At 55.0% G+C, this 24,097-nt stretch overlaps 1 protein-coding gene across 9 annotated transcripts in view; it reads left to right on the top strand.

The window, feature by feature from the left end:
* The window catches only part of RBM10 (RNA binding motif protein 10), a 29,355-nt gene extending 11,079 nt beyond the window's left edge, over window positions 1–18,276 (top strand). For 2 of the 9 annotated variants that reach the window (XM_036117305.2, XM_078064352.1), the window contains exons 3-24: window positions 3,176–3,359; window positions 4,805–5,035; window positions 6,917–6,986; window positions 8,852–8,925; window positions 10,282–10,368; window positions 12,518–12,578; window positions 12,704–12,880; window positions 13,260–13,417; window positions 13,604–13,701; window positions 13,789–13,876; window positions 14,492–14,678; window positions 14,789–14,931; window positions 15,022–15,139; window positions 15,236–15,327; window positions 15,417–15,581; window positions 16,497–16,646; window positions 16,755–16,820; window positions 16,911–17,099; window positions 17,212–17,286; window positions 17,529–17,635; window positions 17,713–17,842; window positions 17,940–18,276. In XM_036117305.2, coding sequence (XP_035973198.1) covers window positions 3,176–3,359; window positions 4,805–5,035; window positions 6,917–6,986; window positions 8,852–8,925; window positions 10,282–10,368; window positions 12,518–12,578; window positions 12,704–12,880; window positions 13,260–13,417; window positions 13,604–13,701; window positions 13,789–13,876; window positions 14,492–14,678; window positions 14,789–14,931; window positions 15,022–15,139; window positions 15,236–15,327; window positions 15,417–15,581; window positions 16,497–16,646; window positions 16,755–16,820; window positions 16,911–17,099; window positions 17,212–17,286; window positions 17,529–17,635; window positions 17,713–17,842; window positions 17,940–18,065 — 2,776 coding nt within the window. In that variant the 3' untranslated portion in view covers window positions 18,066–18,276. Of the gene's footprint in view, window positions 1–3,175; window positions 3,360–4,804; window positions 5,036–6,916; window positions 6,987–8,851; window positions 8,926–10,281; window positions 10,369–12,517; window positions 12,579–12,703; window positions 12,881–13,259; window positions 13,421–13,603; window positions 13,702–13,788; window positions 13,877–14,491; window positions 14,679–14,788; window positions 14,932–15,021; window positions 15,140–15,235; window positions 15,328–15,416; window positions 15,582–16,496; window positions 16,647–16,754; window positions 16,821–16,910; window positions 17,100–17,211; window positions 17,287–17,528; window positions 17,636–17,712; window positions 17,843–17,939 lie in introns of all 9 variants that reach the window. The other 7 variants (XM_036117304.2, XM_036117308.2, XM_036117310.2 and 4 more) reach the window with 4 other exon arrangements.
* Window positions 18,277–24,097: the final 5,821 nt, after the last annotated feature.

The raw sequence follows: 24,097 nt of genomic DNA, 5'->3' as shown, positions 1-24,097 counted from the left end.
CAGGTACCGAGAACAGGCTGATCCATAGAGACTGAAAGTAGAATCGGGGGGAGGGGGGGATTAATATTCAGTGAGTAGGGAGTTTCTGTTTGGGATGATGAAAAAAAGTTTCCGGAAACAGCCGGTTATGGTTGCTCAACATTGTGAGTATATTTTGTGGTAAATTTTATGAGATCTCTATTTTACCACAATAAAAATGACTAAAAATACACAAAAAATAAATTGTAGATGTTTATTTTAAAATGGCCTGTCCAGGGGGCGCCTGGGTGGCTCAGATGGTTAAGCATCTGCCTTCGGCTCAGGTCATGATCCCAGGATCCTGGGATCGAGTCCTGCATCGGGCTCCCTGCTCAGCGGGGAGCCTGCTTCTCCCTGTGCCCCTCTCCCTCTCTCTCTCTCTCTCTCTCTCTCTCTCTCTCTCTGTCTCTTACGAATAAATAAATAAAATCTTTAAAAAATAAAAAATAAAAATAAAATGGCCTGTCCAGGGTAGTTTTAATTTTCATCCTTCATTATGAGACAGAGCATCTTTTTAAATTTAAATTGTTTGTATTTCTTTCCTGTGAATTGTGTTCCTCTTCCTCTTCCCATGCTTTTTCCCAGTTAGTTTGTCCTGACTGGGCTCATGATGTTTTTTTTCTTTTCCAAGCAGAAGTGTTTTATTTTTATATAGTTAACTTTAATAATCTCTTCTGTGGCTTCTGGATTTGGGTCATAGTTTTCCCCCATTTCAAGATTATCAAGAAATCATCTCGTGTTTTCTTCTACTTTTATGGTTTCAGTTCTATTAAATCTTTGACCCATTTTATTTATTTTTTAAAAGATTTTACTTATTTATTTGACAGAGACACAGCGAGAGAGGGAACACAAGCAGGGGGAGTGGGAGAGGGAGAAGCAGGCTCCCCGCCGAGCAGGGAGCCCGATGCGGGGCTCAATCCCAGGACCCTGGGATCATGACCTGAGCTGAAGGCAGATGCCCAACAACTGAGCCACCCAGGCACCCGACAAGTTTTATTTTTATTTTTATTTTTTACTATCGGACCGTGCATTTTATTTTTTTTTCATATTTTCCTGATTTATTTTTATTTTTTTAAGAGATTTATTTATTTATTTTACAGAGAGCACACGCACATGCAGGTAGGGGGCAGGGCAGAGGGAGAGAATCTCAAGCAGACTCCCCGCTGAGTGTGGAGCCCATCGTGGGGCTCAATCCCAGGACCCTGAGGTCATGACAAGCTAAAATCCAGAGTCGGCCACTTAACCAACTGAGCCACCCAGGTGCCCCGATTGTTTTATTTTTGAAATTTTTTTTTCCTCATGAGAAGTGTACTCTTCAAACCCCACCCCCTATTTCTCCCGTCCCCTCCACCCACCTCCCTCTGGTGACCATCAGTTCTCTATAGTTAAGAGTCTGTTTCTTGGGGCGCCTGGGGGGCTCAGTCGTTACGCATCTGCCTTCGGCTCAGGTCATGATCCCAGGGTCCTGGGATCGAGCCCCACGTTGGGCTCCCTGCTCAGCGGGGAGCCTGCTTCTCCCTCTCCCACTCCCCCTACTTATGTTCCCTCTCTCGCTCTGTCTCTCTCTGTCAAATAAAATCTTTAAAAAAAAATAAAAATAAAAATTTTAAAAAGGTGTTTCTTGGTTTGCCTCCCTCTTTTTTTTTTCCCTTTGTTCATTTGTTCTGTTTCTTAAATTCCACATAGGAGTGAAATCATGTGGTATTTGTCTTTCTCTGACTGATTTATTTCGCTTAGCATCATACTCTCTAGCTCCATCCATGTTGTCTCAAATCTTTGACCCATTTTAAACGTATCCTGGTTTATATGTATCCTGTATATACATTTATATATATATAAACGTATAGTCATAAGATCTTGGCGCTTGTCTAGGTATTTAACCTTTTTGGTTCAGTTATACTTCGGATCTTCCCATTTCTAAACAACGCCTCTCTGAATAGAGGCAACGTATCTGTTTCTGCATGTTACTTTTGTCCCCAGCATCCTTACTGATTTATTGGTTGTAATCATTTTTCATTTGACTCTCTTAGGCTTTGCAGGTATATTGTCATACCACTTACAAACAATGGTAATTTTACCTTCTTGTGTCCAGCTTTTTACCTCTTTTCTTCATTCTCTTGGTTCAGCTAGCGCCTTAGAACAGCGTTCGTAGTGGTGTTGATACTAGACATTCTAACAGTGTCATTCCCGACCAGGATTGGGACCCTGCTAGGAGTAGTCTAGTGCAGTGTCTGTTTTTTCTTATTTTAAGTAAACATGTATTGGTTGCTTTTAGAATACTTTTTAAGTCATTATTTCATCAAACAAAAATTATTCGGCACCCACTGAGTACCAGGTACTGAGCTTAGTTTTGGGGAGTAGGGCAGTGGACCCTCTGGATGTGGTCCCCTCTTTGCCAGAACTCATACTTTAGTCCTTTTTTAAATCATCAAAGAAGTGCATGTGAGGGGCGCCTGGCTGGCTCAGTCAGTGGAGCATGCAACTCTTGATCTCGGGCTTATAATTTCAAGCCCCACGTTGGGTGTAGAGATTACTTAAAAATAAAATCTTAAAAAAAAAAAGAAATGTACATGAAATCAACTTTGAGATAATTATTTTACGGTAATCGTGGTAGGAGAAATTTTAACAAAACAGCCGCCAGGGCCGGCAGGGTGACAGCAAAGCAGGGGGGCAGGGTAGCACAGCGAGCAGAGAGGCAGAGGGAGAGAGGGCGGTAGGGACCTCTCCCCGCAGACCCCACAGACCTGGCAGGACCTTCGTGCGCATTTTGGTGTTTTATCTTGAGAATGAGGGGGAGCCATTGAAGGGAGTGCAACGGTTGGGCTTGGTTGGCTTTGCCTTATAGAATACTCGCTCACGTTCAGGGCATAGCGAATGAGCTGGGAGAGGCGGGGTGGGGGTGAGACTAGCCCTGACGCCACATCTGAGGGCCTCGCGAAGGAAGACAGGCACGGGCCGGGGAGGTGGCAGAGGGAAGGAGAAGTGGATTGGATGTTTGAGGGGTGGGGACCAGCTCACCTCCTGGAGTCAGGATTTAGGGAGCCCCGTCGGGAGTGGGATCTAGGGCCTAGAGGGAGTGAGTGGGTGGGAGCCCGCCCTCGCCTCTTGTACCTTGCAGAAAGGACTGCCCTCTGATCCCTCCCCGTTCTTCCCTCAGAGGTGGTCGTGGGGACAGGACTGGCCGCTATGGAGCCACGGACCGTGCGCAAGATGACGGTGGGGAGAACCGCAGCCGAGACCACGACTACCGGGACATGGACTACCGCTCATATCCCCGCGAGTATGGTAGCCAGGAGGGCAAGCATGACTACGACGACTCGTCCGAGGAGCAGAGTGCAGAGGTGAGGGCCGGGGAGGACAGAGTCCTGCGGGGCCTCAGCTTGTAGCACCATGTGCAGGTGCTCTCGGCTCCCATGCCTTCAGACTGTGCTCGGTGGCTTTGCCTCACCTGGAGGGTCTGTTCCTGCTCCCCTCTGTGAGGGCTCCTCTCCCGAGTTGGGTCTCCCTGACTTCCACATGCTTGGCTCTATACTTCTGAGGGCCCCTGGCCATCACCTCTCTCCCTTCTTCCCTTTTTTAATTGGGGTCCATGGTTCGCTGCAAGCCCTTCACTGCCTGCTCCCAGCCAGTTTGGGGCCCTTGAGGAGCCTCTTGCATGGGACCCGGCATGTGTGGTTGGGAGGGCAGTGGGGGGACTGGATATCACCCAGCAGAGTAGCCCTGGGAGGCCAACCGTGGGCATTCGCAGGGGTGGCAGAGCCCCTCTACAGAAGGGAAAGACCCTCTAGGGCCTCTCCTTTGAGCTCAGGGGGTAGCCAGTTCCACATTGCATTGTTAGCCCTAACCTGAGGAAGGGAGGCATGATGTTCACCATCTGAGGAGGAGAAGCAGACTTGCCTTAAGGGAACCCCAGTTTGGGAGGATAGTCAGGGCCCAGGTCCAAGTAAGCAGGCAGGTCTCTTATCCAGCAGGGTGGGAAGGGTACTTTTGCAACCCAGCCCCCGGGGACAGAGTGTGGGCGTTTAAGCTTCCCCACTGGCAGCTGTGATCTGTACCTGGATGTCTCCAGGGCACCAGGGGGCCCTGGGTGGACCCGTTGGGAAGAGTGCAAGTGGAGCACTGAGTTATCTGGTCCCCCTGAGGGCAGAAGGGCTGTGAACCCTGGCCTGGCCTGCTTAGGCCTGGCAGGATGGCTTGGGCAACACGCAAGAACTCAGCCCCCGCACCCTGTTAGGGGGGAGCCTAGTGGTGACAGAGGACTGGCCAGGTGGAGGAGGATCAGGGCCTGGGGGCAGTGCTGAGGCCCTCACACCTTTGCAGGCCCCTGCTGACTGGCTCTGGATGAGATACTAAGCTACTTCTAGAACCCTGGCCCAAGCTGGAAATCATAAGGCATGAGGAAGAGTTGTGCACATACTAGCTGAGCTGGTAAGGGAGGAGGAGGGGGCAACAGAGGGCAGGATTCAGCACACTGACCCCAGACCCGAGGAGGTTTAGGCAGTGTCTGGTCACCTGTCTGTGGGAGTTCCTCCCCCACCGTAATACTGCCACTGGCCTCTCCCCGCTCCCACCAAGGCAGCCCCCGAAAGACCTCCGGGGACAGTTTCCCACCCCAGAAGGCTTGCAGTCCAGGGCCGACCCCTTTTGCCTGCCCTGAGCCTTTAGCCGGAGCCCGCCCAGCCCTGGCTTTCAGAGCCTGCCTGCCTCAGAGAGCCAGCGGCCAGCCCCTAGGCCCCCCCCAGACTGACTGCCCGTCTGGTGTCTCCCGTCTCATTCTGTCGGCCAGGATTCCTACGAGGCCTCCCCGGGCTCCGAGACTCAGCGTAGGCGGCGGCGGCGGCACAGGCACAGCCCCACCGGCCCGCCAGGCTTCCCCCGAGACGGCGACTATCGGGACCAGGACTATCGGACCGAGCAAGGGGAGGAGGAGGAGGAGGAGGAGGAGGAGGAGGAGGAGGAGAAGGCCAGTAACATCGTCATGCTGAGGATGCTGCCACAGGCAGCCACTGAGGATGACGTACGTGCCCCCCCCCATGGCCCCGGGCAGGCGGCAGAGCAGGAGGCCAGGCTGGGTCTCCTCCAGGGCCCTCAGCTTCTCCCTCACCCCGACCTCAGCATCTTTTATCCCTTTTCTCCCCCAGCACTGATCCGTCCTCTGGGCAGGCCCTTGTACTCTCCTGGTCTGGAAGGGAGGATTGTCGGATAGGCTGCCTTGGCCAAGGGGCTGTGGTGGTGGGTGTGGGAGGGAACAGAGCATTCCTCCAGAACATTCCACTGGTCATCCATCCATTCTGCATACGTTGATTGAGGGCCAGATGCTCACCGGGCCCAGAGCCGGGTATTCCTGGTGGCAGAGATGATGCAGGGCCCTACAGCCCTGGGGATGGGGAGGGTCCCCATGGGATTTTCTGAGGTTTTATTCACATGCTTTCCCCATACCCTCACCCCCTGCCCTCCTTTGTCAGCAGCGTCAAATATCAGTGGCCTGGCCACAGAGTTCTGGGTTCTTTGACTTCCTTCGCTGCTACTGACAGCCTTCCCACCCCATGCTCCGTGACATTCCCTTCCATATTCCTCCCTTTTCTTCTGTTCCCTTCTCATAGAGGCTTCCCCTAATGAGCCCCAGTAAAACCCCAGAGGGCCACTAGAATAGCCTTGTCCCTAGCCTCCCCGAGTCTCCTCTCTGCCCCTTCCCCTGAATTCTCTGCCCAACTCTTCTCTGAAATCTACCGGCTGCCCCTTTTGTCCCAGAGACTATCCCACCTGTGTATTTGGGAGTTTCTCAAGGCCGGCCCAGCTGCTGTGTTCAGGGTCGGACGGTAGCTCCACGCTGACATGTGCTACGGAGTGAGCACGGGGGGGGCCACAGGCCAGGTCTCACTTAATCCTCACAGCCACCCTGCGGGGAAGGGACTCTGCGTGTTTCCGTCCTACGGATGAGGAAACCAGGCCCCCAGGAGTGAAGCAGCTTGCCCCAGGTCCCGCAGCCAGTGAGTGGCAGGCCAGTGAGTGGAAGAGTGGAGCTGGGGTTTGGCCCTGGGCAGCTGGATTCCAGAGCCCACATTCTTGCTGTTTCCTGAGCCCTCCCTGAGTGTTTGCAGTCCTAACGAGCTCCCCTGTGTTTCTTTTCATCCTCAAGCACGTGTGTGTGTGTGTGTGTGTGTGTGTGTGTGTGTGTGAGAGAGAGAGAGAGAGAGAGAGAGAGAGAGCTTTTTCACCTGATGAGGAAACTAAGGCCCAGAGGCAATAAGATTGCTGCCCGAGAATGCCCAGCACATGCTCCCAGGCTTCTGCAAGAAGCACCACTGGCCTAGAGACCCTGCCTCACCTGGTCCGAACCCCAGATTGCCTCTGCAGCTTCCCTCTGGCTTCACCCAGGAAGCTTTCCAAACCCTGGGACCACACCTTTTGGTCTCCACCCCAGGATACTGCTCCATGCGTGGCCTGGGGCACACGGCGGGGCTCTGCTCAGATCCCAGTCCTTCCTGTTTTGGTATTCGCGTCAGGGGTCTCTTGGGGCAAGCCCCAGCTCTCCTCACTGCCACTGCACCAAGCCTGTTGACAGACACCGCCCCCCCCCCCCGCCCCCGCAGGCCATTCTTGAGCTGCTGGCTTGGCTCGCTGCTCTCTCATTGCTCTCTGCCTCTGAGGGTCACCACGCTGCCAGGCCCCGCCCCTTGCACCATGCCCCTTTCATTTCACTCACTCTCTGCAAGTCTGGGGCCGAGTGCTGAAACCTGGTGCTGGTGCGGCCCAGGGCCGTGGCCACTTGGGGAGAAGCCCCAAGAGAGCAAGAGGAGGCGGTGCGTGCACATCACCGGCAGCCCCTCAGGGTCCTGGAGGCCTCCGGTGGCCCCCCGCGTGCTGAGCCTGCCCCCATCCGTATTTCCCCGTACAGATCCGGGGCCAGCTGCAGTCCCACGGAGTGCAAGCACGAGAGGTCCGGCTGATGCGGAACAAATCCTCAGGTGAGCTTTTGTTCCCAGTGCCCCCCCCTTCCACTGGCCAGCCGCAGCCTCCAGTCTCCCTCCTGCTTCTGCCTTCTCCCTCACCCTCCCTGCCCTGCCTTCCTGCCACAGCTGGGAATGGGCAGCTTGGGGTGCCCTCTCTTCTTCTCTTCCCCTCAACCCGTCCTCCTCACAGCTCTGGGGCTGTCGGGGAGGGGGGGCAATACTGAGCTGAGTGCTCCCCGGGGGCAGGGGCAGGGCCAGGGCCAGGCTCCAGGGCACCTCCTCTTTGGGACTCTTAAGTATCTGAGGTGGTAACCCCCTCCCCATATACTCCCTTCCCTCTCCCTTCTTCTCCTTCCCCTGCCCCTCAATCTCCCCCACGTTTTCTGGTGACAGCCTGTGACCAGAAAGTAGGTCTGACACGGTCCCACCCACATGTCCCAAGAGGGGAGGCAGGGGATGGCTCTTACCCAAGGGTGCATCCCAATGAGCAGCCAGGATTTCTGGCTTCACTTGTTCCCTCCCTCCCTCTTGCAGGCTGCTTGGAGCTGGCCTGAGGTTAGCAGGGTGGGGGGGTGGGAGTTGTCTCTGCAGGACCTCTGGCCCAGGCTCCCCAAGGCAGGCACAGTGGGGCTTCACTGCCTGGGCTTCTCTCTCCATCTCTCAGTCTCTCTCCTCCCCACACCTCCATATCTCTCTCTCTCTCTCTCTCTCTCTCTCTCTCTTCCTCTCCCTCTCTCCCTCCCTCTCTCTCTCCCTCCTCCTCCCCCCTCCCTTTCCTTCTCCCTGCCCCTCTTTTCCTCTCTCTCTCTCCTTCCCTCTCTCCCTCCCTCCCCCACCCCAGATCATACCATTTCATCTTCCTGTGCATCCTAACGGTTACTCTTACGGAGATCAAGCATGCCCCCCCAAGTCCTGCCATATCTAAGCCCTCCCTGTGTGTACCTCCAGAAGAGGAGCTGCTCTCCTGCAGCCTCAAGCCCTGGGTCCCTTTCCCAGCCCTGGCCAGGCCTCGAGTCTCTCTTGGTAGCATGTAGGTCTTGCTCTGCTTCAGCCCAGCCAAACCACACACTGACAGGGTTCTGGTTGCTCTCTGTCTCCATAAGGTGGTATCCTAGGTGTGGCCCCTTCTGGCACTTCTCCCAGGCACCCACTGATTCTTTAAGGTCTGCCTGGCCAACCCTGGCCCCCATTCTCCTGCTGTCTAGGAGGACTTGCACTGTGGGTGGCTGTAATCTTCCTAGCTTGGCCCTGAGCGGCTCCCTGATAAGGCCCACCTCCCCTGCACTGTGCTGAGGCTGAGGTGACATTGTGTCCCTGACTCCCCCTGGTTCCTGATGGGCCTGGAGCCTTCCCAGCCTCACCAAGCAGCCTGGCCCAGGTTCTTTTTTGCTTCTTTGATGAAACACCTGTCACAGGACCCCTCCTGGGCACCGGCCTCGTGCTGGGCCCCACCCTTCGATTATCTGTTCTGGCCCATGTGGTGTCAACAGCCTGCCCATCTGCCCTCCTTCCTTCTCTGAGACAGATCTCTACTTGTACCCTTTCCCTCCCACCTCCTCCTCTCCGTCTCCGTCACCCCAGGCAGGTCTGCCTGAGCCCCTCTCTCTTTCTTCCCAGCTGGCGTGTGTGTATCTCCTCCTCCCCCTCCCACCTCCGTCCCCCATCCCTCTTTCCTACTCCTCCCAACCATCTACCTTGCCTCCCACCCCCTGGTCTTTCTCTCTCTGATTACTTCTCTCTCTCCCTTTCTTCTTTTCTCCTCTCCCCCTTTCCCTCTGCCCCCCCCCCGGTCCTCTCCCCTCGGGTCCCACCCCCGGGAACGCCGTGTGTCCAAAGCTGTTGACTAACCCACTGCGTCTGTATCTGAATGCTGTCTCCAGGTCAGAGCCGGGGCTTCGCCTTCGTCGAGTTTAGTCACTTGCAGGACGCTACACGATGGATGGAAGCCAATCAGGTTGCTTTGCCGCACTTGAACCCCCCCCCAAACAAATACTACTTTGTAATCGAGCGCTCCCCATCGCCTGATTCTATGGACACAGTTCCCTGCCCTGTGGCCCTGTGTCCCATCCCCCCCGCCCCCTCTCTCTCCCCCTTCCTGACCCTCACTATCTCCTCTTCCCATCTCTTGCTACCCACTGGGCTTCCCATCAAGAACCCACACTCACCACTGGCCCCTTCCCACCACCAGGCACTAGCTCTGCCCCTCCACCTCCCAGCTGAGCTTTTGGAGAAAGGGCTGCCGGGGGGAGGTTTTCTTCCACAGAGGCTCCCACTCCTCGGGGACCACCCTGCTCCGGGGTTAGGCAGAGCCAGGATTTCGTTCCACTCTCAGGCATCACTGGAAGTCTAGCCACTGGGGACCTTAGCTGTTGGCACACTAACTAGCAAGTCCCGTTTTGCCATCTCTCTCCCTGCATGTGAGTTCAGCCTTTTGACTTCCCCGTGCGAGAGGCCAGCACCAGTACCAGTCAAATGCGATAGAACTCACTTCAGATGCCCCAGCCCTCCCCCTGCACCTACCCCCCGACAGGAGCCACTGCTTGCGCACTCCACTGAGGGCAGGCCTGCCTTCTCAGCAAGGAGTCATGCTGTCAGGAAGGGAAGGGAGCCTGCTCCCCCGCCTGGCACGGTCTCCCCACCCAGCAGCTTTGGGACCTTCAGAGACCCAAGGACCTGCTCTGCTCACCTGCCCAGAGCCTGGCTCACTGGTGTGGGACACAGGAGGAAGGGTCAGATGTGGTGGAAGCAGGGGCTCAGCAGGGCGGCCCTGGGGCCATCTCTGCCCTAATGCCGGGGGGCCCAGGACCCAGCCAGCCCCGGGAAGACAGCCTCACAGCAGGAACTTCCATCTTTTAAATATGGCTCTTTCTTTTTCCCCTTCTCCAGCACTAGCGCGCGTGCGCTCTCTCTCTCTTTCTCTCCCCTCCTCTCCCTCCCCTCCCTGTCCCCCTCATCCCGAGTGTAGCCTGTGTAGTGCTGGCCCTGGGTGTGGCCTGGCAGTGTCAGGGCTGAGTGGGGGGTTTTCCCCACTGTCCGGCAAGCGTCGGTCAGCCGAGCACTGTGTGCCTGGTGGCGTGTGTTCACGTGTGCGTGCGCGTGCCCGGAAAGGCAGCAAACAGCTGCGCCCAAGGGCTGTGGCGCTTTCCCTCCCTCCTTCCCTTCCTTCTTCCCTCGTCCGTTCTCCGACCTCCCTCCGTTCCCTGTCCCTCATCCATCCAGCTGAAGGGCTCGCTCACTCTCTTCTCCTGTGCTGAAACGGTGCGTGGGGCACCGCTGCCTGGGCCTCACTGCGCTCTGCTTTTTCCTGCAGCACTCCCTCAACATCCTGGGCCAGAAGGTGTCCATGCACTACAGCGACCCCAAGCCCAAGATCAATGAGGACTGGCTGTGTAATAAGGTACAGGGGCGGTGGGCAGTGGTTGCCGTGGATAGAGGCGGCAGCGGCGTCTGTCGCCCTGGGGCCTCTGAGTGGCAGAGGTGTCGAGGACCGGCTCAGCTCAAGGGGCCACCGTCCCTTGCCGCCTGCCCACCCACCCACGTGTACTGGGCTCTTACTTGGCGCCAGGCTCTGCCCTCAGGAGGCGCAGTCCTGCCCAAAGTCCCAGTAGGCTTTCCACGAGTACTTACGTAAGCGACTGACTAGTGACAGTGGAGGCCCGCCGTGGGGTGTCCGTGTCAGATGTGGACTTCCGAGCCGGGCTGGCCGGAATTAGAGCCTCCCACATCCTCCTTGGTCTCTGCCTCACTTTCCTCAGCTCCAAAACGTGAATAGCGATGACCCCTTTCCCCCAAGGTGGTCGGGAGGATTCCCATGTGGCGCTGAGAGGTTAACCGTTGGAACAATGTCTGGCCCACAGTTAGCTCCCTTTGATGTCCGCCTGTTCCCCCAAAGGAAAGCACAGGCTGCTCTGGGAACCTGTGTCGGGTGGCCCAACCTTGACGGCCGCTCTGGCAAAGCCATGTCCACCTGAGGCTGAGGCCACAAGCTGTAGGATCTTGCAGTCGTATTCCCTACGAGGAAGCTGAGGCTCAAAGGGGGTGCCCCCGTGGGTTAGCCTTGCGCTGTGACTTGCTCCCGATCACAGGGGCCGTGGATGGTACCCTGGGTTCAGGTCTCCTCTGGGGCCAGCCTCCCAAGCGGCCCAGAGGCAGCCTTGCGACTCCACAGCCCCACCTTCCTCAGCCAGCTGGCAGTCCTGAGACCGAAGGGGGGCACTGAGAGCCCGCGACCCTCCCCGCAGGAAGAATCCTGCCTACTAAGGGGAGTGGCACCTGTTTGTTTTAAAAGAGAAAGTGTTATCAGGAGGCGGGTGTCCAGTGTCTCTGCAGGGGTAGGGACCAAGGGACAGTGGCACTCTGTCCCTCCTGTATTTTCAGATACTCCTCAAAACCAGGGAATTCTCTCCTTTATCCTCCTTTAATTCCCCGCATCCTGTTGGTCACCAGGCCCTGTCGCTTCCATCACAAAAATGCTCTCCCTCGCGATTCCCACTGCCCAGACCAGCCGTCACCCTCTCCCTCAGCCGCCGCAGACCTCTCTTCTGCTGTGCTGGCCCCTTGCCTCTTTCTCTCACCCTCTCACTTGTAACATTCCTCGAAACTGCCTCTAACCGCGTTCTTCCGTCTCTGCTTAGAAACCTGCCCCTCACCACTGAGCTTGAGCGTGACCACCCTCCGTAATCTGGTGTCACCTGCCCTCTCCAGCTCCCACTTCTGCCTCTCCTCACCCTCCTACACCAGCTACAGAAAATCTCTTGTTCCCTTTGCTAACAGTAGCTTCCCAGCAAAACCAGACCAAACCAAAGCAAACTTCTAGGCCTCCCAGACCAAACATCCCACCAACTGTCCCCAGCTGAGTGAGCCATGCCCCGCTTGGACCGTTCCCCTCCCGGAGTCCCCGCAGATGAACCTGCTGCCCCTCCCCCGTGCTACATCCGCTCCCTGCTGCTAGGCTGTGAGGGCGGCCCAGGCCACATCCTGGGCCTACGGGGCAGAGCCTGGCACAGGAGCGATGGCGCGGCCCCCGACCACGGAACAGACACAGAAACGTAGAACCTCCACAGATAGAAAAGCTGGGGGTTCCTGGAGGCTGCCATGACCAAGGCTGGTTTCTCAAGAACACCAACCCAGTCCTCAAGATAAAGGAGGGATGGGAGTCTGGCCAGAGAGGGGCTGCTGGCTTTCAGGGGTGGAAACATTGAAGGTTTCTGAAGAGGGAAGCACATTTTAGGAAGAGGAACCCGCTAAAGGGACAAGAAGGGGGGCAGTCCTGGCAGTGGGTACCTCAGAGGAGGTGGCACTTGTAACAAGGGTGGGGGAGTTGTTGATTCCTGAGTTGAGGAGGTGGCACTGAGAACAAACTTGAGACCACATGAAGGGAAGAGTCACAGACTGGGAATGACAGCCAGAGCCCCCTGCCACCCCTGACCCTGGGACCTTCCTTCCTGGGGCATGGCGGGGTTCCCTGGGGGGATCTCTGGATCCCGGTTTGGAGGGTGCCGCAGAAAGCCCCACCCCACCCTGACGGCCTGGCCTGTGCCTCGCAGTGCGGTGTCCAGAACTTCAAACGCCGTGAGAAGTGCTTCAAATGTGGTGTGCCCAAGTCAGGTGAGGCCCTCCTACCCTCCCCCCCCCCCCCGCCCCCGGGACATTGGTAGAAGGGGGAGGACGGTGACCGGCCTTGGAGCTGCCTACCCCTTTGACGCCAGCCTGTCTTCCGCTGCCCCTGACAGAGGCAGAGCAGAAGTTGCCCCTGGGCGCGAGGCTGGACCAGCAGACGCTGCCGCTGGGCGGGCGGGAGCTAAGCCAAGGCCTGCTCCCCCTGCCGCAGCCCTACCAGGCCCAGGGTGTGCTGGCCTCCCAAGCTCTATCACAGGGCTCGGAGCCAAGCTCGGAGAACGCCAATGACAGTGAGTCCGTTGTTCCTTCCTTTCTCCCTGCCCTAGGGTGTCTGGGCTGGGCTCTCCGAGGCCAGAGAGGAGGCGGTGACCAGGACTTAGTCCTCCCAGGGTCTCTTCCTGGTGGGGGGACAGACGTGAAGTAGGGAGAGCAGGGGAGGAACATTGCCCGACTCGACTTTGGGGGTGTGTTGGGAAGGTTCTCGGCAGGTGAGCGACTGAGCTGGGACTTGGACTGACAAGCAAAGTTTATCCAGGAGGAAGAGGTGAGAGGAAGCAGCAGGTGCAAAAGACGTGGAGGCCAGAGGAGAGGGGTAGTGGGGAGACACCAGAGGGTAGGGCTGGAGCAGAGTATCAGGGGTGCCCCCTAATGCTGGGCCCCTTCCTGCAGCCATCATTTTGCGCAACCTGAACCCACACAGCACCATGGACTCCATCCTGGGGGCCCTGGCACCCTACGCGGTGCTATCTTCCTCCAATGTTCGCGTCATCAAGGACAAGCAGACCCAACTGAACCGTGGCTTCGCCTTTATCCAGCTCTCCACCATCGTGGTGAGGGCGGCACAGGGGGGGGCCGGGCAGCCAGGGTCCCGGCCCCCGGGGCGGGGAGGAGGGACCCTGACCCCAGCCGCCTCCCCCCCCATCCGCGGCTCCAAGCCTGGCACCGGGGCAATGGAGCCGGGGACCTCCCCGGGCCTGACCCTTCTGCCCCTGCCTCCCCTCCTCCCCCTCCAGGAGGCAGCCCAGCTACTGCAGATCCTGCAGGCCCTGCACCCACCGCTCACCATCGACGGCAAGACCATCAACGTTGAGTTTGCCAAGGGTTCTAAGAGGTCAGGACCCCACCTGTGTCCCTTCCCAGCTGGCCCCCCCAGCCTGGGGCTTCTCATCTCACTCCTCGTCTCTGACATCCTCCCCAGGGACATGGCCTCCAACGAAGGCAGTCGCATCAATGCTGCCTCTGTGGCCAGCACTGCTATTGCCGCGGCCCAGTGGGCCATCTCACAGGTACTCAAAGGCTCCCCTCTGCCCCAGCATCCCCACACCGGGGCCACAGTCTCGACCCTCCCGCGCCCTCTCTGCAACCAGGAGGGCTGGCTTGCTGTCTGGCTTTCCGTGGACCCCAAACCCTCACAGTGGCTGCTGCGGGCTTTGGGGGCCTCGCCGCAGCTCCCTTCCCAGTCACCTCCTCCCAGGCTTTCAACTTCAACACCATCGTGGCTGCTTTTCGCTTCTATTTGGTGGTTATTTTATCGTCCTGAATTGTTACAACTTCTTTAATAAAACGGAATTTATAAGTGGCTGAAAGAAAATTGGGAGATGAAAATAAAGAAGGGGAGGACGGTGTCTTCCTTGACCTGACACCCAGCGCTTGAACTACTCCACACACGTACCAGTGTCAGCCCTGGGAGCCTTTTGGCACAACTCTTCAGTCGATTCTTGTTTTTGCCGCTGCCCTGCCCTGCTGTGGCCGGGCGGCCCGCACACTTCACCTGTCTGAGGCCTGCATGCTTTCTGTCAGCAGACAGACACTAGCCTCACCTGTGGGCAGATGCTTCTTAGCAGGTTCCCCTCCCCCTGCGCCCCTTCCTCTGCTAATAAGCCCCTCCCACTGCCCCTCAGGCCTCCCAGGGTGGGGAGGGTGCCTGGGCCACCCCCGAGGAGCCACCGGTCGACTACAGCTACTACCAACAGGATGAGGGCTATGGCGGCAGCCAGGGCACAGAGTCCTCCCTCTATGCCCATGGCTACCTCAAGGGCACCAAGGGCCCCGGCATCACTGGAACCAAAGGGGACCCATCTGGAGCAGGTGAGCCCCGGCATCTGTCCCTAAGCCTGCGGCGGGGGGGGCGGTAGGCATGGGGGCCTGGGCCCCGTCATTTACAGGCATTCTCCTTCCCTCCCTGTCCCTTATGGCAGGTGCAGAGGCCTCCCTGGATCCCGGGGCAGACCCTGTATCGCTGCAGGCTTTCTCCCGCGCCCAGCCTGGTGCCGCCCCTGGCATCTATCAGCAGTCAGCGGCTGAAGCAAGCGGCAGCCAGGGTGCCGCTGCCAACAGCCAGGTGAGGGAGCTTGGGGGCTCCTGGGGGGGGGGCATGCAGGGGGCATCGGCAGACACTGAGCCCCATTCCCCTGTCCGGCCCTGTGACCAGCCGTACACCATCATGTCACCCGCTGTGCTCAAATCCGAGCTCCAGAGCCCTACCCATCCCAGCTCTGCCCTGCCACCGGCCACCAGCCCCACCGCCCAGGAGTCCTACAGCCAGTACCGTGAGTAGCCGTGGCCTGTGGGTGGGGGGCGGGGCGGGGAGCTCCTTAACAAAGCAGAGAGGAGTGTGACCCCCCCTCCTTTCTCGCCCCCCCCAGCTGTTCCTGACGTCTCTACCTACCAGTATGATGAGACATCTGGCTACTACTATGACCCCCAGACTGGCCTCTACTATGACCCCAACTCCCAGGTGATAGGGTGGCCCAGGGAACGGGTGGGGTCTGCAGTTCCCCTTCTTGAGGTCTCCCCTCATGCCCTCCACCCTTGCTCCTCTCCCAGTATTACTACAACGCTCAGAGCCAGCAGTACCTCTACTGGGACGGGGAAAGGCGGACCTACGTTCCAGCCCTGGAGCAGTCGGCCGATGGGCATAAGGAGACAGGGGCCCCCTCGAAGGAGGGTAAAGAGAAGAAGGAGAAGCACAAGACCAAGACAGCCCAACAGGTGAACACTGGGGGTCCAGCAGTCACTGGCTGGCTGTTTGGTGGCTTCCGATGAGTGCATTACTCTTTAAGCCTCTGCTGCTGAGGGAGGGGGGCAGATGTGCGCATGGCAGTGACTGCTCCAGAGAGACCGGGCTCTGGCCCGGCGCTGCTCCTTGACGCAGGACATTGAGCCAGGGCCAGTCTCCGCAGCAGTACGTGGTAGGGTGCCCACCTCCCTGAGTGGCCAGTGCCATCCATCCAAGTGAGCCCAGTCAGCTTTCCTGCCCCCCCCCCCGGCGGGAACCCCCCCGTTGCTGCTTGTGCCCGAAGCCAGGCTAGCCCTGCCTGTGGAAACGAGGGGGCACGCGGACCTCCTTTGGGCCCAGAACCCCACTTGTGGGTATGTGTCCAGGTCTGTCCATCCCAGAGAACTTATTATGGGCCCATCAGGGTGTGGAAAATGGCCATTGCCACGTCTGGTGGGAGTGGGCAGTTGGAGGGAACTTCGGTGTCTTTCTGTGGAGGAAGGGTATGACAGTCTGGGTGCAGCACTTAGAAGCAAGAACTAAGTGTTCCCTTGGCAACCTGGTAAATTCTAAAAGTGGTGTTGTGCCTGGAGTGGTGGGGGGACAGAATATGGAATGTGGCATAGTATCCCATGTAGAGGTTCGAGAAAGCCGTTATCTGCACTGTAAACTGATGAAATGGAAGCACCCAGAGAGCAGAGTTGTGGGCGTGCCTGTGAGGAGGACAGGCACAGCCTAGGAGGGCTTGGCAAGGGGCACTGACGACAGAATGACGAGAAATGGGGACTTCCATCGCCACCTCCTCACCCCCTGCTGGAAGCTGCAGGGCAGGAAGGGGCAGTGGACGGAGCTGGCGGTCCCAGCCCCTGGAGGGTCCCTGAGAGCCTCACCCCCACCCTTACCCCTAGATTGCCAAGGACATGGAACGCTGGGCCCGCAGCCTCAACAAGCAAAAAGAAAACTTCAAAAACAGCTTCCAGCCCATCAGCGCCCTGCGCGACGATGAGAGGCGGGAGTCAGCCACCGCAGACGCTGGCTATGCCATCCTCGAGAAGAAAGTGTGTGGCGGCCACCCCTCCATCCCCCCCCTGCCCCCGCCTCGCCATCTCCGCCGTCTGTCTGTGCAGTCCCTGAATGTGTGTGTGTCCCCCCCACCCCCACCCCAGGGAGCACTAGCCGAGAGACAGCACACCAGCATGGACCTCCCAAAACTGGCCAGCGACGACCGCCCAGTGAGTGGCCCGGGCAGGAGGAGCCGCGGAGGGGTGGGGGCTCCAATCCAGCCAGGCCTGACCTCCCTCCCGCACCCTCCTGTTCTCTAGAGTCCCCCTCGGGGCCTGGTGGCAGCCTACAGCGGGGAGAGCGACAGTGAGGAGGAGCAGGAACGAGGGGGTCCTGAACGGGAGGAGAAGCTCACGGACTGGCAGAAGCTGGCCTGTCTGCTCTGTCGGCGCCAGTTCCCCAGCAAGGAGGCGCTCATCCGCCACCAGCAGCTCTCTGGACTACACAAGGTGACTGAGGGAGGATTGGCAGGGAGCCTCAGCCCGGCTTGGCCCAGCCCGGCCCGGCCCGGCCCGGCCCGGCCCAGCCGCTTCACGCCTCCTTTTGTCTGTCCCCTTGCAGCAAAACCTTGAGATTCACCGGCGAGCCCACCTGTCAGAAAACGAGCTCGAAGCACTGGAGAAGAACGACATGGAGGTGAGGTGTGACCCATTCCTGGACTCCATCCCCTCTGCCCCTTGCCAAGTGCCTATCCCCTCGGGCAGCTGGTGCTCAAGTCCCTCGGCGGATGTAGCCTGCTGCTCGCACCCCCGATATCCTGCCCACAGAGACCTCAGTCAGACCTGTTAGCCAAATCCAGCTCCCCCATTCTCTCTCTCACACACACAACACACACAACACACAACACACACACACACACACACACACACGTGTTTCAGCAAATGAAGTACCGGGACCGTGCGGCCGAACGCAGAGAGAAGTATGGCATCCCTGAGCCACCAGAGCCCAAGAGGAGGAAGTACGGGGGCATGTCCGCAGCTTCTGTGTAGGTGCCCGGGGCCAAGGGGAGGGGGCCCGGGGCCGGCGGGCCAGTTACTCACACTGTCCCACTGGCCCCTGCAGGGACTTTGAGCAACCCACGCGGGATGGGCTGGGCAGTGACAACATTGGCAGCCGCATGCTCCAGGCCATGGGCTGGAAAGAGGGTAGTGGCCTGGGCCGCAAGAAGCAGGGCATTGTGACGCCCATTGAGGTGAGTCTCCTGTGATCCCATCCCCATCCTCCAGCATTCTCTTCTCTGCTGCACCCCCATCCCGCAGCCGACCTGACAGCCTGCCTCTCTCACATAGGCCCAGACACGGGTGCGGGGTTCCGGCTTGGGTGCCCGAGGCAGCTCCTATGGGGTCACTTCAACTGAGTCCTACAAGGAGACACTGCACAAGACAATGGTGACCCGCTTCAATGAGGCCCAGTGAGCAGCTGCAAGAGCTGCTTCTACATATGTCGGGTCCAGCCTGGGGTAGGGGAGGGTGAAGTGTGGGTGGTCTGAGTGGGGCCCTGCACCTGTCTACCAGCCCACTCCCCATCCAGAGAGGCCCTGACCAAGTCAGACTTTGAGTTGGTGACTTTTGTTGGAAAACTGGGCTGGGGTCATGCTCTTCTTTTTGTAATAAAAGCTGAAAAGTCCATAGCTTGCATGTCTCTTTCTCATGCACCAGCGTGGTTTGTGGCCCCCACGCAGGGACATAAACACAGGTGGACGAGGGGCCTCATCAGACCAAGGTAGGTGGCAGTGGTAGCATTCACGGTGTCTGGTGCATGGGGGCTACCGGCTTGGGATGAAGGTGGGGGTTATAACAGGAAGTTCTGGCTTGTGCCCCGACCCACAAGATCCTGGTCACGGCCCCCTCGCCATTGTCAAGTCCAGCAGGTCTCCATATACCAGGAAATCCCACACCAGCAGGGCACCATCGGGCTTGAAGTCCCCTTGAGTCAGAGCCAGCACTGGGAACCTCCCACCCCCTGGCCTTGCCACCCAGCAGCTGCACCCGTTGTACAATCGCAGGGCTAAACCTAAACCACACTTGGCCCTCCCTGGGGCTGGGGACTGCCCAAGGGCATCTCCAATTGGACAACAGTGGGCACTCTGGCCCCAGTCACCCCTGTGCCTTCAATGGGCAGATGACCCCAGAGGGGTGGAGCTAGAGAAGCTCAGCCTGCCAATCCCAGGTCAGAGATGCTCCATCAGGACCAGTTGGGCCCACACTTATTCCCATTCTCTCCACGACTGTTAGCACAGGACCCACCCTTCTGGTCACTGCCAACCAGTCTGCACCCTGTGATTCCCAAGTATGTGTGTGCTCTCAGCACAGGTCTGGTGCAGTGGAACATGAAGCTGAGGCTGCCCTCTCCCGGCTGGCCCTGAAGGTTTGGGCGGGAAATGGGGCCAGGAACCGCCCCGCCCGGAAACAGAGGCTTGTGAGGTGAGAAAGTGAAAGGGGAGGTGCTAAGGGAAAAGCAATGGGCACAAAGCCCCTCCCCCACTTATTGGCCTGCTTTATGACATCTCTCTGCACCAGCTGTAGGAGGCAAGGTGAGAAAGAAGGGGCCCCCAGAGGTGATATGGTGGTGATTTGGGGTGGGGGTGTTGCCCAGGGACAGAGGAAGGGGGTGTGGGAGAGGGGAGAGGGACAGGAAATAGGAACAGAAGGAGGCCACCTGTAAGAACCTGTCTCAGGATGGGTGGGTTTTAGCCTGGAGGCGCCCACATGTTCCCTTCCCGCTTCCCACCCCCCCAGGGCTCTCAGAATCCCACAGCAAGGAACCCTTACACATGGTTGGAAGTAGTAAATGGTGCAGCCACTGTGGAAAACTGGTTGTTTCATATAAAAGGAAACATATACTTAGTCCATGACCCAGCAATTTCATTCTTAGATATTTACCCCCAAATAAATGCAAACACGCCAACAAAAAGACCTGTTATATGTACATGGAAAGCAGCAGCTATGTTTACAGTAGCCAAAAACTAGGAACCCAAACATCCAACAAGAGGAGAATAGATAAATTACGGTCTATTCATACAATGGACTACAACTCAGCAATAAAAAAGAACAAAATACTGATATAAACATCAACATGAATGAATCTCACAAACATGAGTGAAAAAAGACACAAAAGAGTACACACTATATAGTTCCATTTATGTGAAGTTCTCAATCAAAACATGGTGGGGCACCTGGCTGGCGTGCAGCTCAGTAGAGCATGCGACTCTTGAGCTCAAAGTTGTGTAAGTTTGAGCCCCGAGTTGGCTGTAGAGATTACTTTAAAGTCTTTTTAAAAAGAAAAAAAAAACATTTTGGTGATAGAGCAGAGTGAAGGTAGGGAGGGTGTCTTTCACTAGAAAGGGTTGCAAGGTAGCTTTCTGGAATAATGAAAAAGTTCTAGATCTTGATTGGGCGTACTGGCCATATGGGTGTATATGTAGGTAAAAATTCAAGCTGTACAATTAAAATCTGAGCATTTTATCATATGTAAGTTAAACACAAAACTGGAAAAAGACCACCAGAGAAAACCTCAGTAAGAAGCAAGGATATAAGAGAACAGAAATAGATGAAATAAGGGAAACAAACAACAGATTAGTAAAATCAAAGGCAGAATCTTTAAAACAAAAAGTAAAAGGAAAGACAGACCTGGCAAGACTGATCAATTAAAGAAGACTGAAAATGCGAACACACCAAATACAAAATTAAAAAGGGGAACTTACTACAGATGAAACAGAACTTTTAAAAATAATGAACATATGTCTGAAAATCTAGATGAAATGAATACATTCCTAGAATAATATAAAATGCCAAAACCATTCCATGGAGAAACAGATTAGTTGAATAGAGCAAAAAGTAATAAATTGAAACAGTAGTCAAAAGATTTCCTCTCCCCACCAAAAAAAAGGGGTGGCAAATGGTTTTTATAAGTGTGATTTACCCAACTCCCAAGGAATAGTTAATTGTTATCTTACTGAAGTTGTTCCAGGTACTAGAAAAAGAATAAAAGATGTCTATTTTATGAAGCTAGTGTAATCTCTATCCCTGAAACAGGTAAGATAATACAAGAAAATTTCAAGCCCATTTCACTTCTATCTGTAGATGTAAAAATCCTTAACAAAATCTTAGCTAAATGAATCCAGTAGTATATTTAGCAAACATGTTTTGATTAAATAGGATTTATCCCAGGAACGCAAAATTGGGTCAACATCACAAAAGGCTATAAATGTAGTTCTCTACCTTAATAGACCCAAAGTAAACAAAACATAATCATCTGAAACAGAAAAAGCGCTTGATAAAGTTCAAGACACCATGAGTCCATACCTATATAAATGAATGGGTAAAAGAGTAAATAATTGGAGAAGAAGGGAAATAATTTTCTTTACAGTAGAACATCAACTAATACTAATAATTGTCAACAATGTTGGAGTTAGAAATTTTATGAATGCTAAAACTAGTGGTTACACTAGCAGTCAGTCACACTTTGATGATGAACAGGATATTCACATAGATTCAAAGTCTCTCCCTATGAAATACATGTTAGTTAATTCCAAAGGGAAAAAGAGTATCTTTACAGTAGAGAAACCTGGCAGATACCAGCTTAATGAAGGGAACACAGCAAACATTATCAGTATTAAAATCATGAACCATCTGATAGAATGAAAGGAGGAGTCAATGACACTTCTGTGATCTTCCCATCCCAAATGCGGAACCTGAATCTAACCACGAGGAAGCATCAGACAGAACCAAACTGAGGGACATGCTACAAAATTCCTGGCTTGTCATCTTCAAAAGCGTCAAGGTCATGAAGGTCAAGGGAAGACTGAAGAACTGTTCCAGACTGAAGGAGACATGCCATTTGAAAGTTCAAATGTCACCTCCTTAATGAGGCCTGCCCTGTCTACCCTATTTAAAATTACAAACCCTTCCCCACCATACTCCCTGTGCCCCGCTCCTTGTATTACTTTTCTCCATAACACTTCTCAACTTCTAACATCCTCTATATATTTTTTCCTTTTCTGTATTGTCTCCTTCACCAGAACAAAAGCTCCACGTCTCGCCTTGCTCATCACTGTGTCCCTAATGCCTAAAACAGGGTTTGCCATATACCAGGTCTTGGAAGTATGAATAAATACACATACCACAACTGTTCAAATCACTCTTACTTAAAAAAAAGGCTAGAAAAAAAAAAGGCTAATATATAGAGTTCCTAAAAATCCATGAGAAGTACAGCAACCCAATAGAAATGAACAAAGGACACCAACAAATTCCCAAAAAGCAAGAACCATAAATACCTTTAAATCTATGAAAAGATGCCCAAGCTCACTCCCACAGAGTTCCAAGACACACTCATTCGTGGCTGGAGGCAAAGCGAAATGGTACATTTCTCTCTCTCACCCCCACCTCCCCCTCCCTCTCTTTTTCCTGCTTTCTTACCTCCATGGGCTTCTGCTCAAGCTGTTCCCTCCAACTGGAATGCTCTTTCCTCTCACTTGGGAAAGTCCATATCCTGCCTCAGTGACTCCCACTGATCCATTTGAGGGCAATCAATTCTTCAGAGAAGAACTCGGCCACACCCATGGCTTCAGCTGTCTCCCCTGATGGTCCCCAAATCCATATCTCCAGCCCCAGACCTCCCTCGATCCCCCTGAATTTCACACCTGGTCCCCAACTGTTCACTCAACCAACACATACCAGAACTTGGACGTCCAACATGCATCTCAAATGTAACACATCTGAAGACAAACGCCGGATCTTGCCCCACACCTGGTTCCTAATGGAGTATTTCCCATGTCACTTGATGACAACTCCATCCTTCAGCTGCTCAGGCTAATAACCTGGGGCGTCAGCCAGGACTCCTCTCTACTTTTCATGTCCTCTATCTGATCTCTTGGCAAATCCCGGCATCTTTACCAAAATCAGTCCAGAATCGAATCTCTCCTCACCCCTTCCACTTTTACCATCTTAGTCTGATCCTCTCTCATCGCTTCTGGACTCTTGCAGTGGCCTTTCCGCTGGTGTCTCTGCTCCCATCTTTCCCCTTACAGTTTGTTCTCTCTCCACCCAGAGCAGCCAGCTTGTTTACACTGAAACATAATTTATATAATGTGACTCCTCCACTTAAAATCCTTTCACGGCTCCCCACGGATCTTAGAACAAAACCCAAACATCTCAGCCTGGCTTATAATACCCTCCTTGACACGGCCTCAGAGCTCATCACCAGTGTTCTCCCTTCCACACTCCTCTCTGACTACACAGACCTCTGCACTCTTCCTCAGACAGGAACTTACAACCTCAAGGCTTTGCACCCAATGATCCCTCTGTCTGGAATGCTCTCCCCCATGTGACACATGGCCTGCTTCCTCACTTTCCACATGCCGCTTCCTCAGAGAGGCGGTCCCTGACTACAGGGAGTATCTGGGGAGGTCTCTCTGAGGTGAGGCAACAGATAAATAAGAAGGAAAAGATCTGATGGAAGAGTGTTCTTGACTATTGCAAGGGCAGTCTCCTTTATATGTTCTTTGCTGTGTTCCCAGTGCTCTGCACTTAGTAGGCACTCAAGAAATCCTTTTCAAATGAATAAATTTGGAGGTTGTTGACAGGATACAGGATACAGAATTTGGGATAAGGTGATAAAGATATTTTCTGTTAAACACCTTTGCTCAAACATCACCTTCTCAGCAAGGCCGCCTTTGATCACACGAAAAATGCAACCTGACCCCACAGATTTCCCCTTATCTTGTTCTATTTCTCTCCATAGCACTTGGCAGTTGTCACATACATCTATACAACACGTATTTACATATATCTTTATATATTCACATATGAATATAGAATACACACAATATTTAAAACATTTATTATATACCGATGTAAATTATTTACATATTGACACTAGCTATCATGTTATGTCAACTATGTATTTATATGTATATTTTATTACATATAATTTATATTATACAGTCATATCTATCATAATAAATATTTATATGAGAAACTATAATTTTTACTCATTTGCTGTATTTATGGTCTATCCCTCTCGCTAGAATGTCTGCTCCGTGAGGGCAAGGGAAGAATCCCTAGCGCCTGGCCCACAGCTTGAACTCCATAAATGTCAAATGAATGAACTCCTTTGGCCGTCTGAGCCTCAGCCTTCCCATCTGTAGGATGGGTGTGCCTTTACATCTGGAGGTACCCCACGTTCCACTCCCTTTTCCCATTCCCTCCCCCACCCCCAGCACAGCCCCCGGAATTCCACAGCCCAGGTTTACATTTTCCCATACTCTGGGCGCTGTAGCCCACCACGTGCACCGGGCACTGGCCAGACAGGACTACCACCCCCAGCATGCCTCGCGCGCTCGGGAAGTACCACAACCCGTAGGGTTGTCTGGGTCTGACACGGGCGCCGACGGCGCGGGAGCAGGGGCGGGCGCCCCTCTAGCTAAGCATCTGTGGTACGTCCCAAA

The sequence above is a fragment of the Halichoerus grypus genome, chromosome X, assembly GCF_964656455.1.
Source record: "Halichoerus grypus chromosome X, mHalGry1.hap1.1, whole genome shotgun sequence".
Taxonomy (NCBI): domain Eukaryota; kingdom Metazoa; phylum Chordata; class Mammalia; order Carnivora; family Phocidae; genus Halichoerus; species Halichoerus grypus.
Note: the sequence above shows the minus strand (reverse complement) of the source record. Positions and strands in the feature narration are given on the sequence as shown.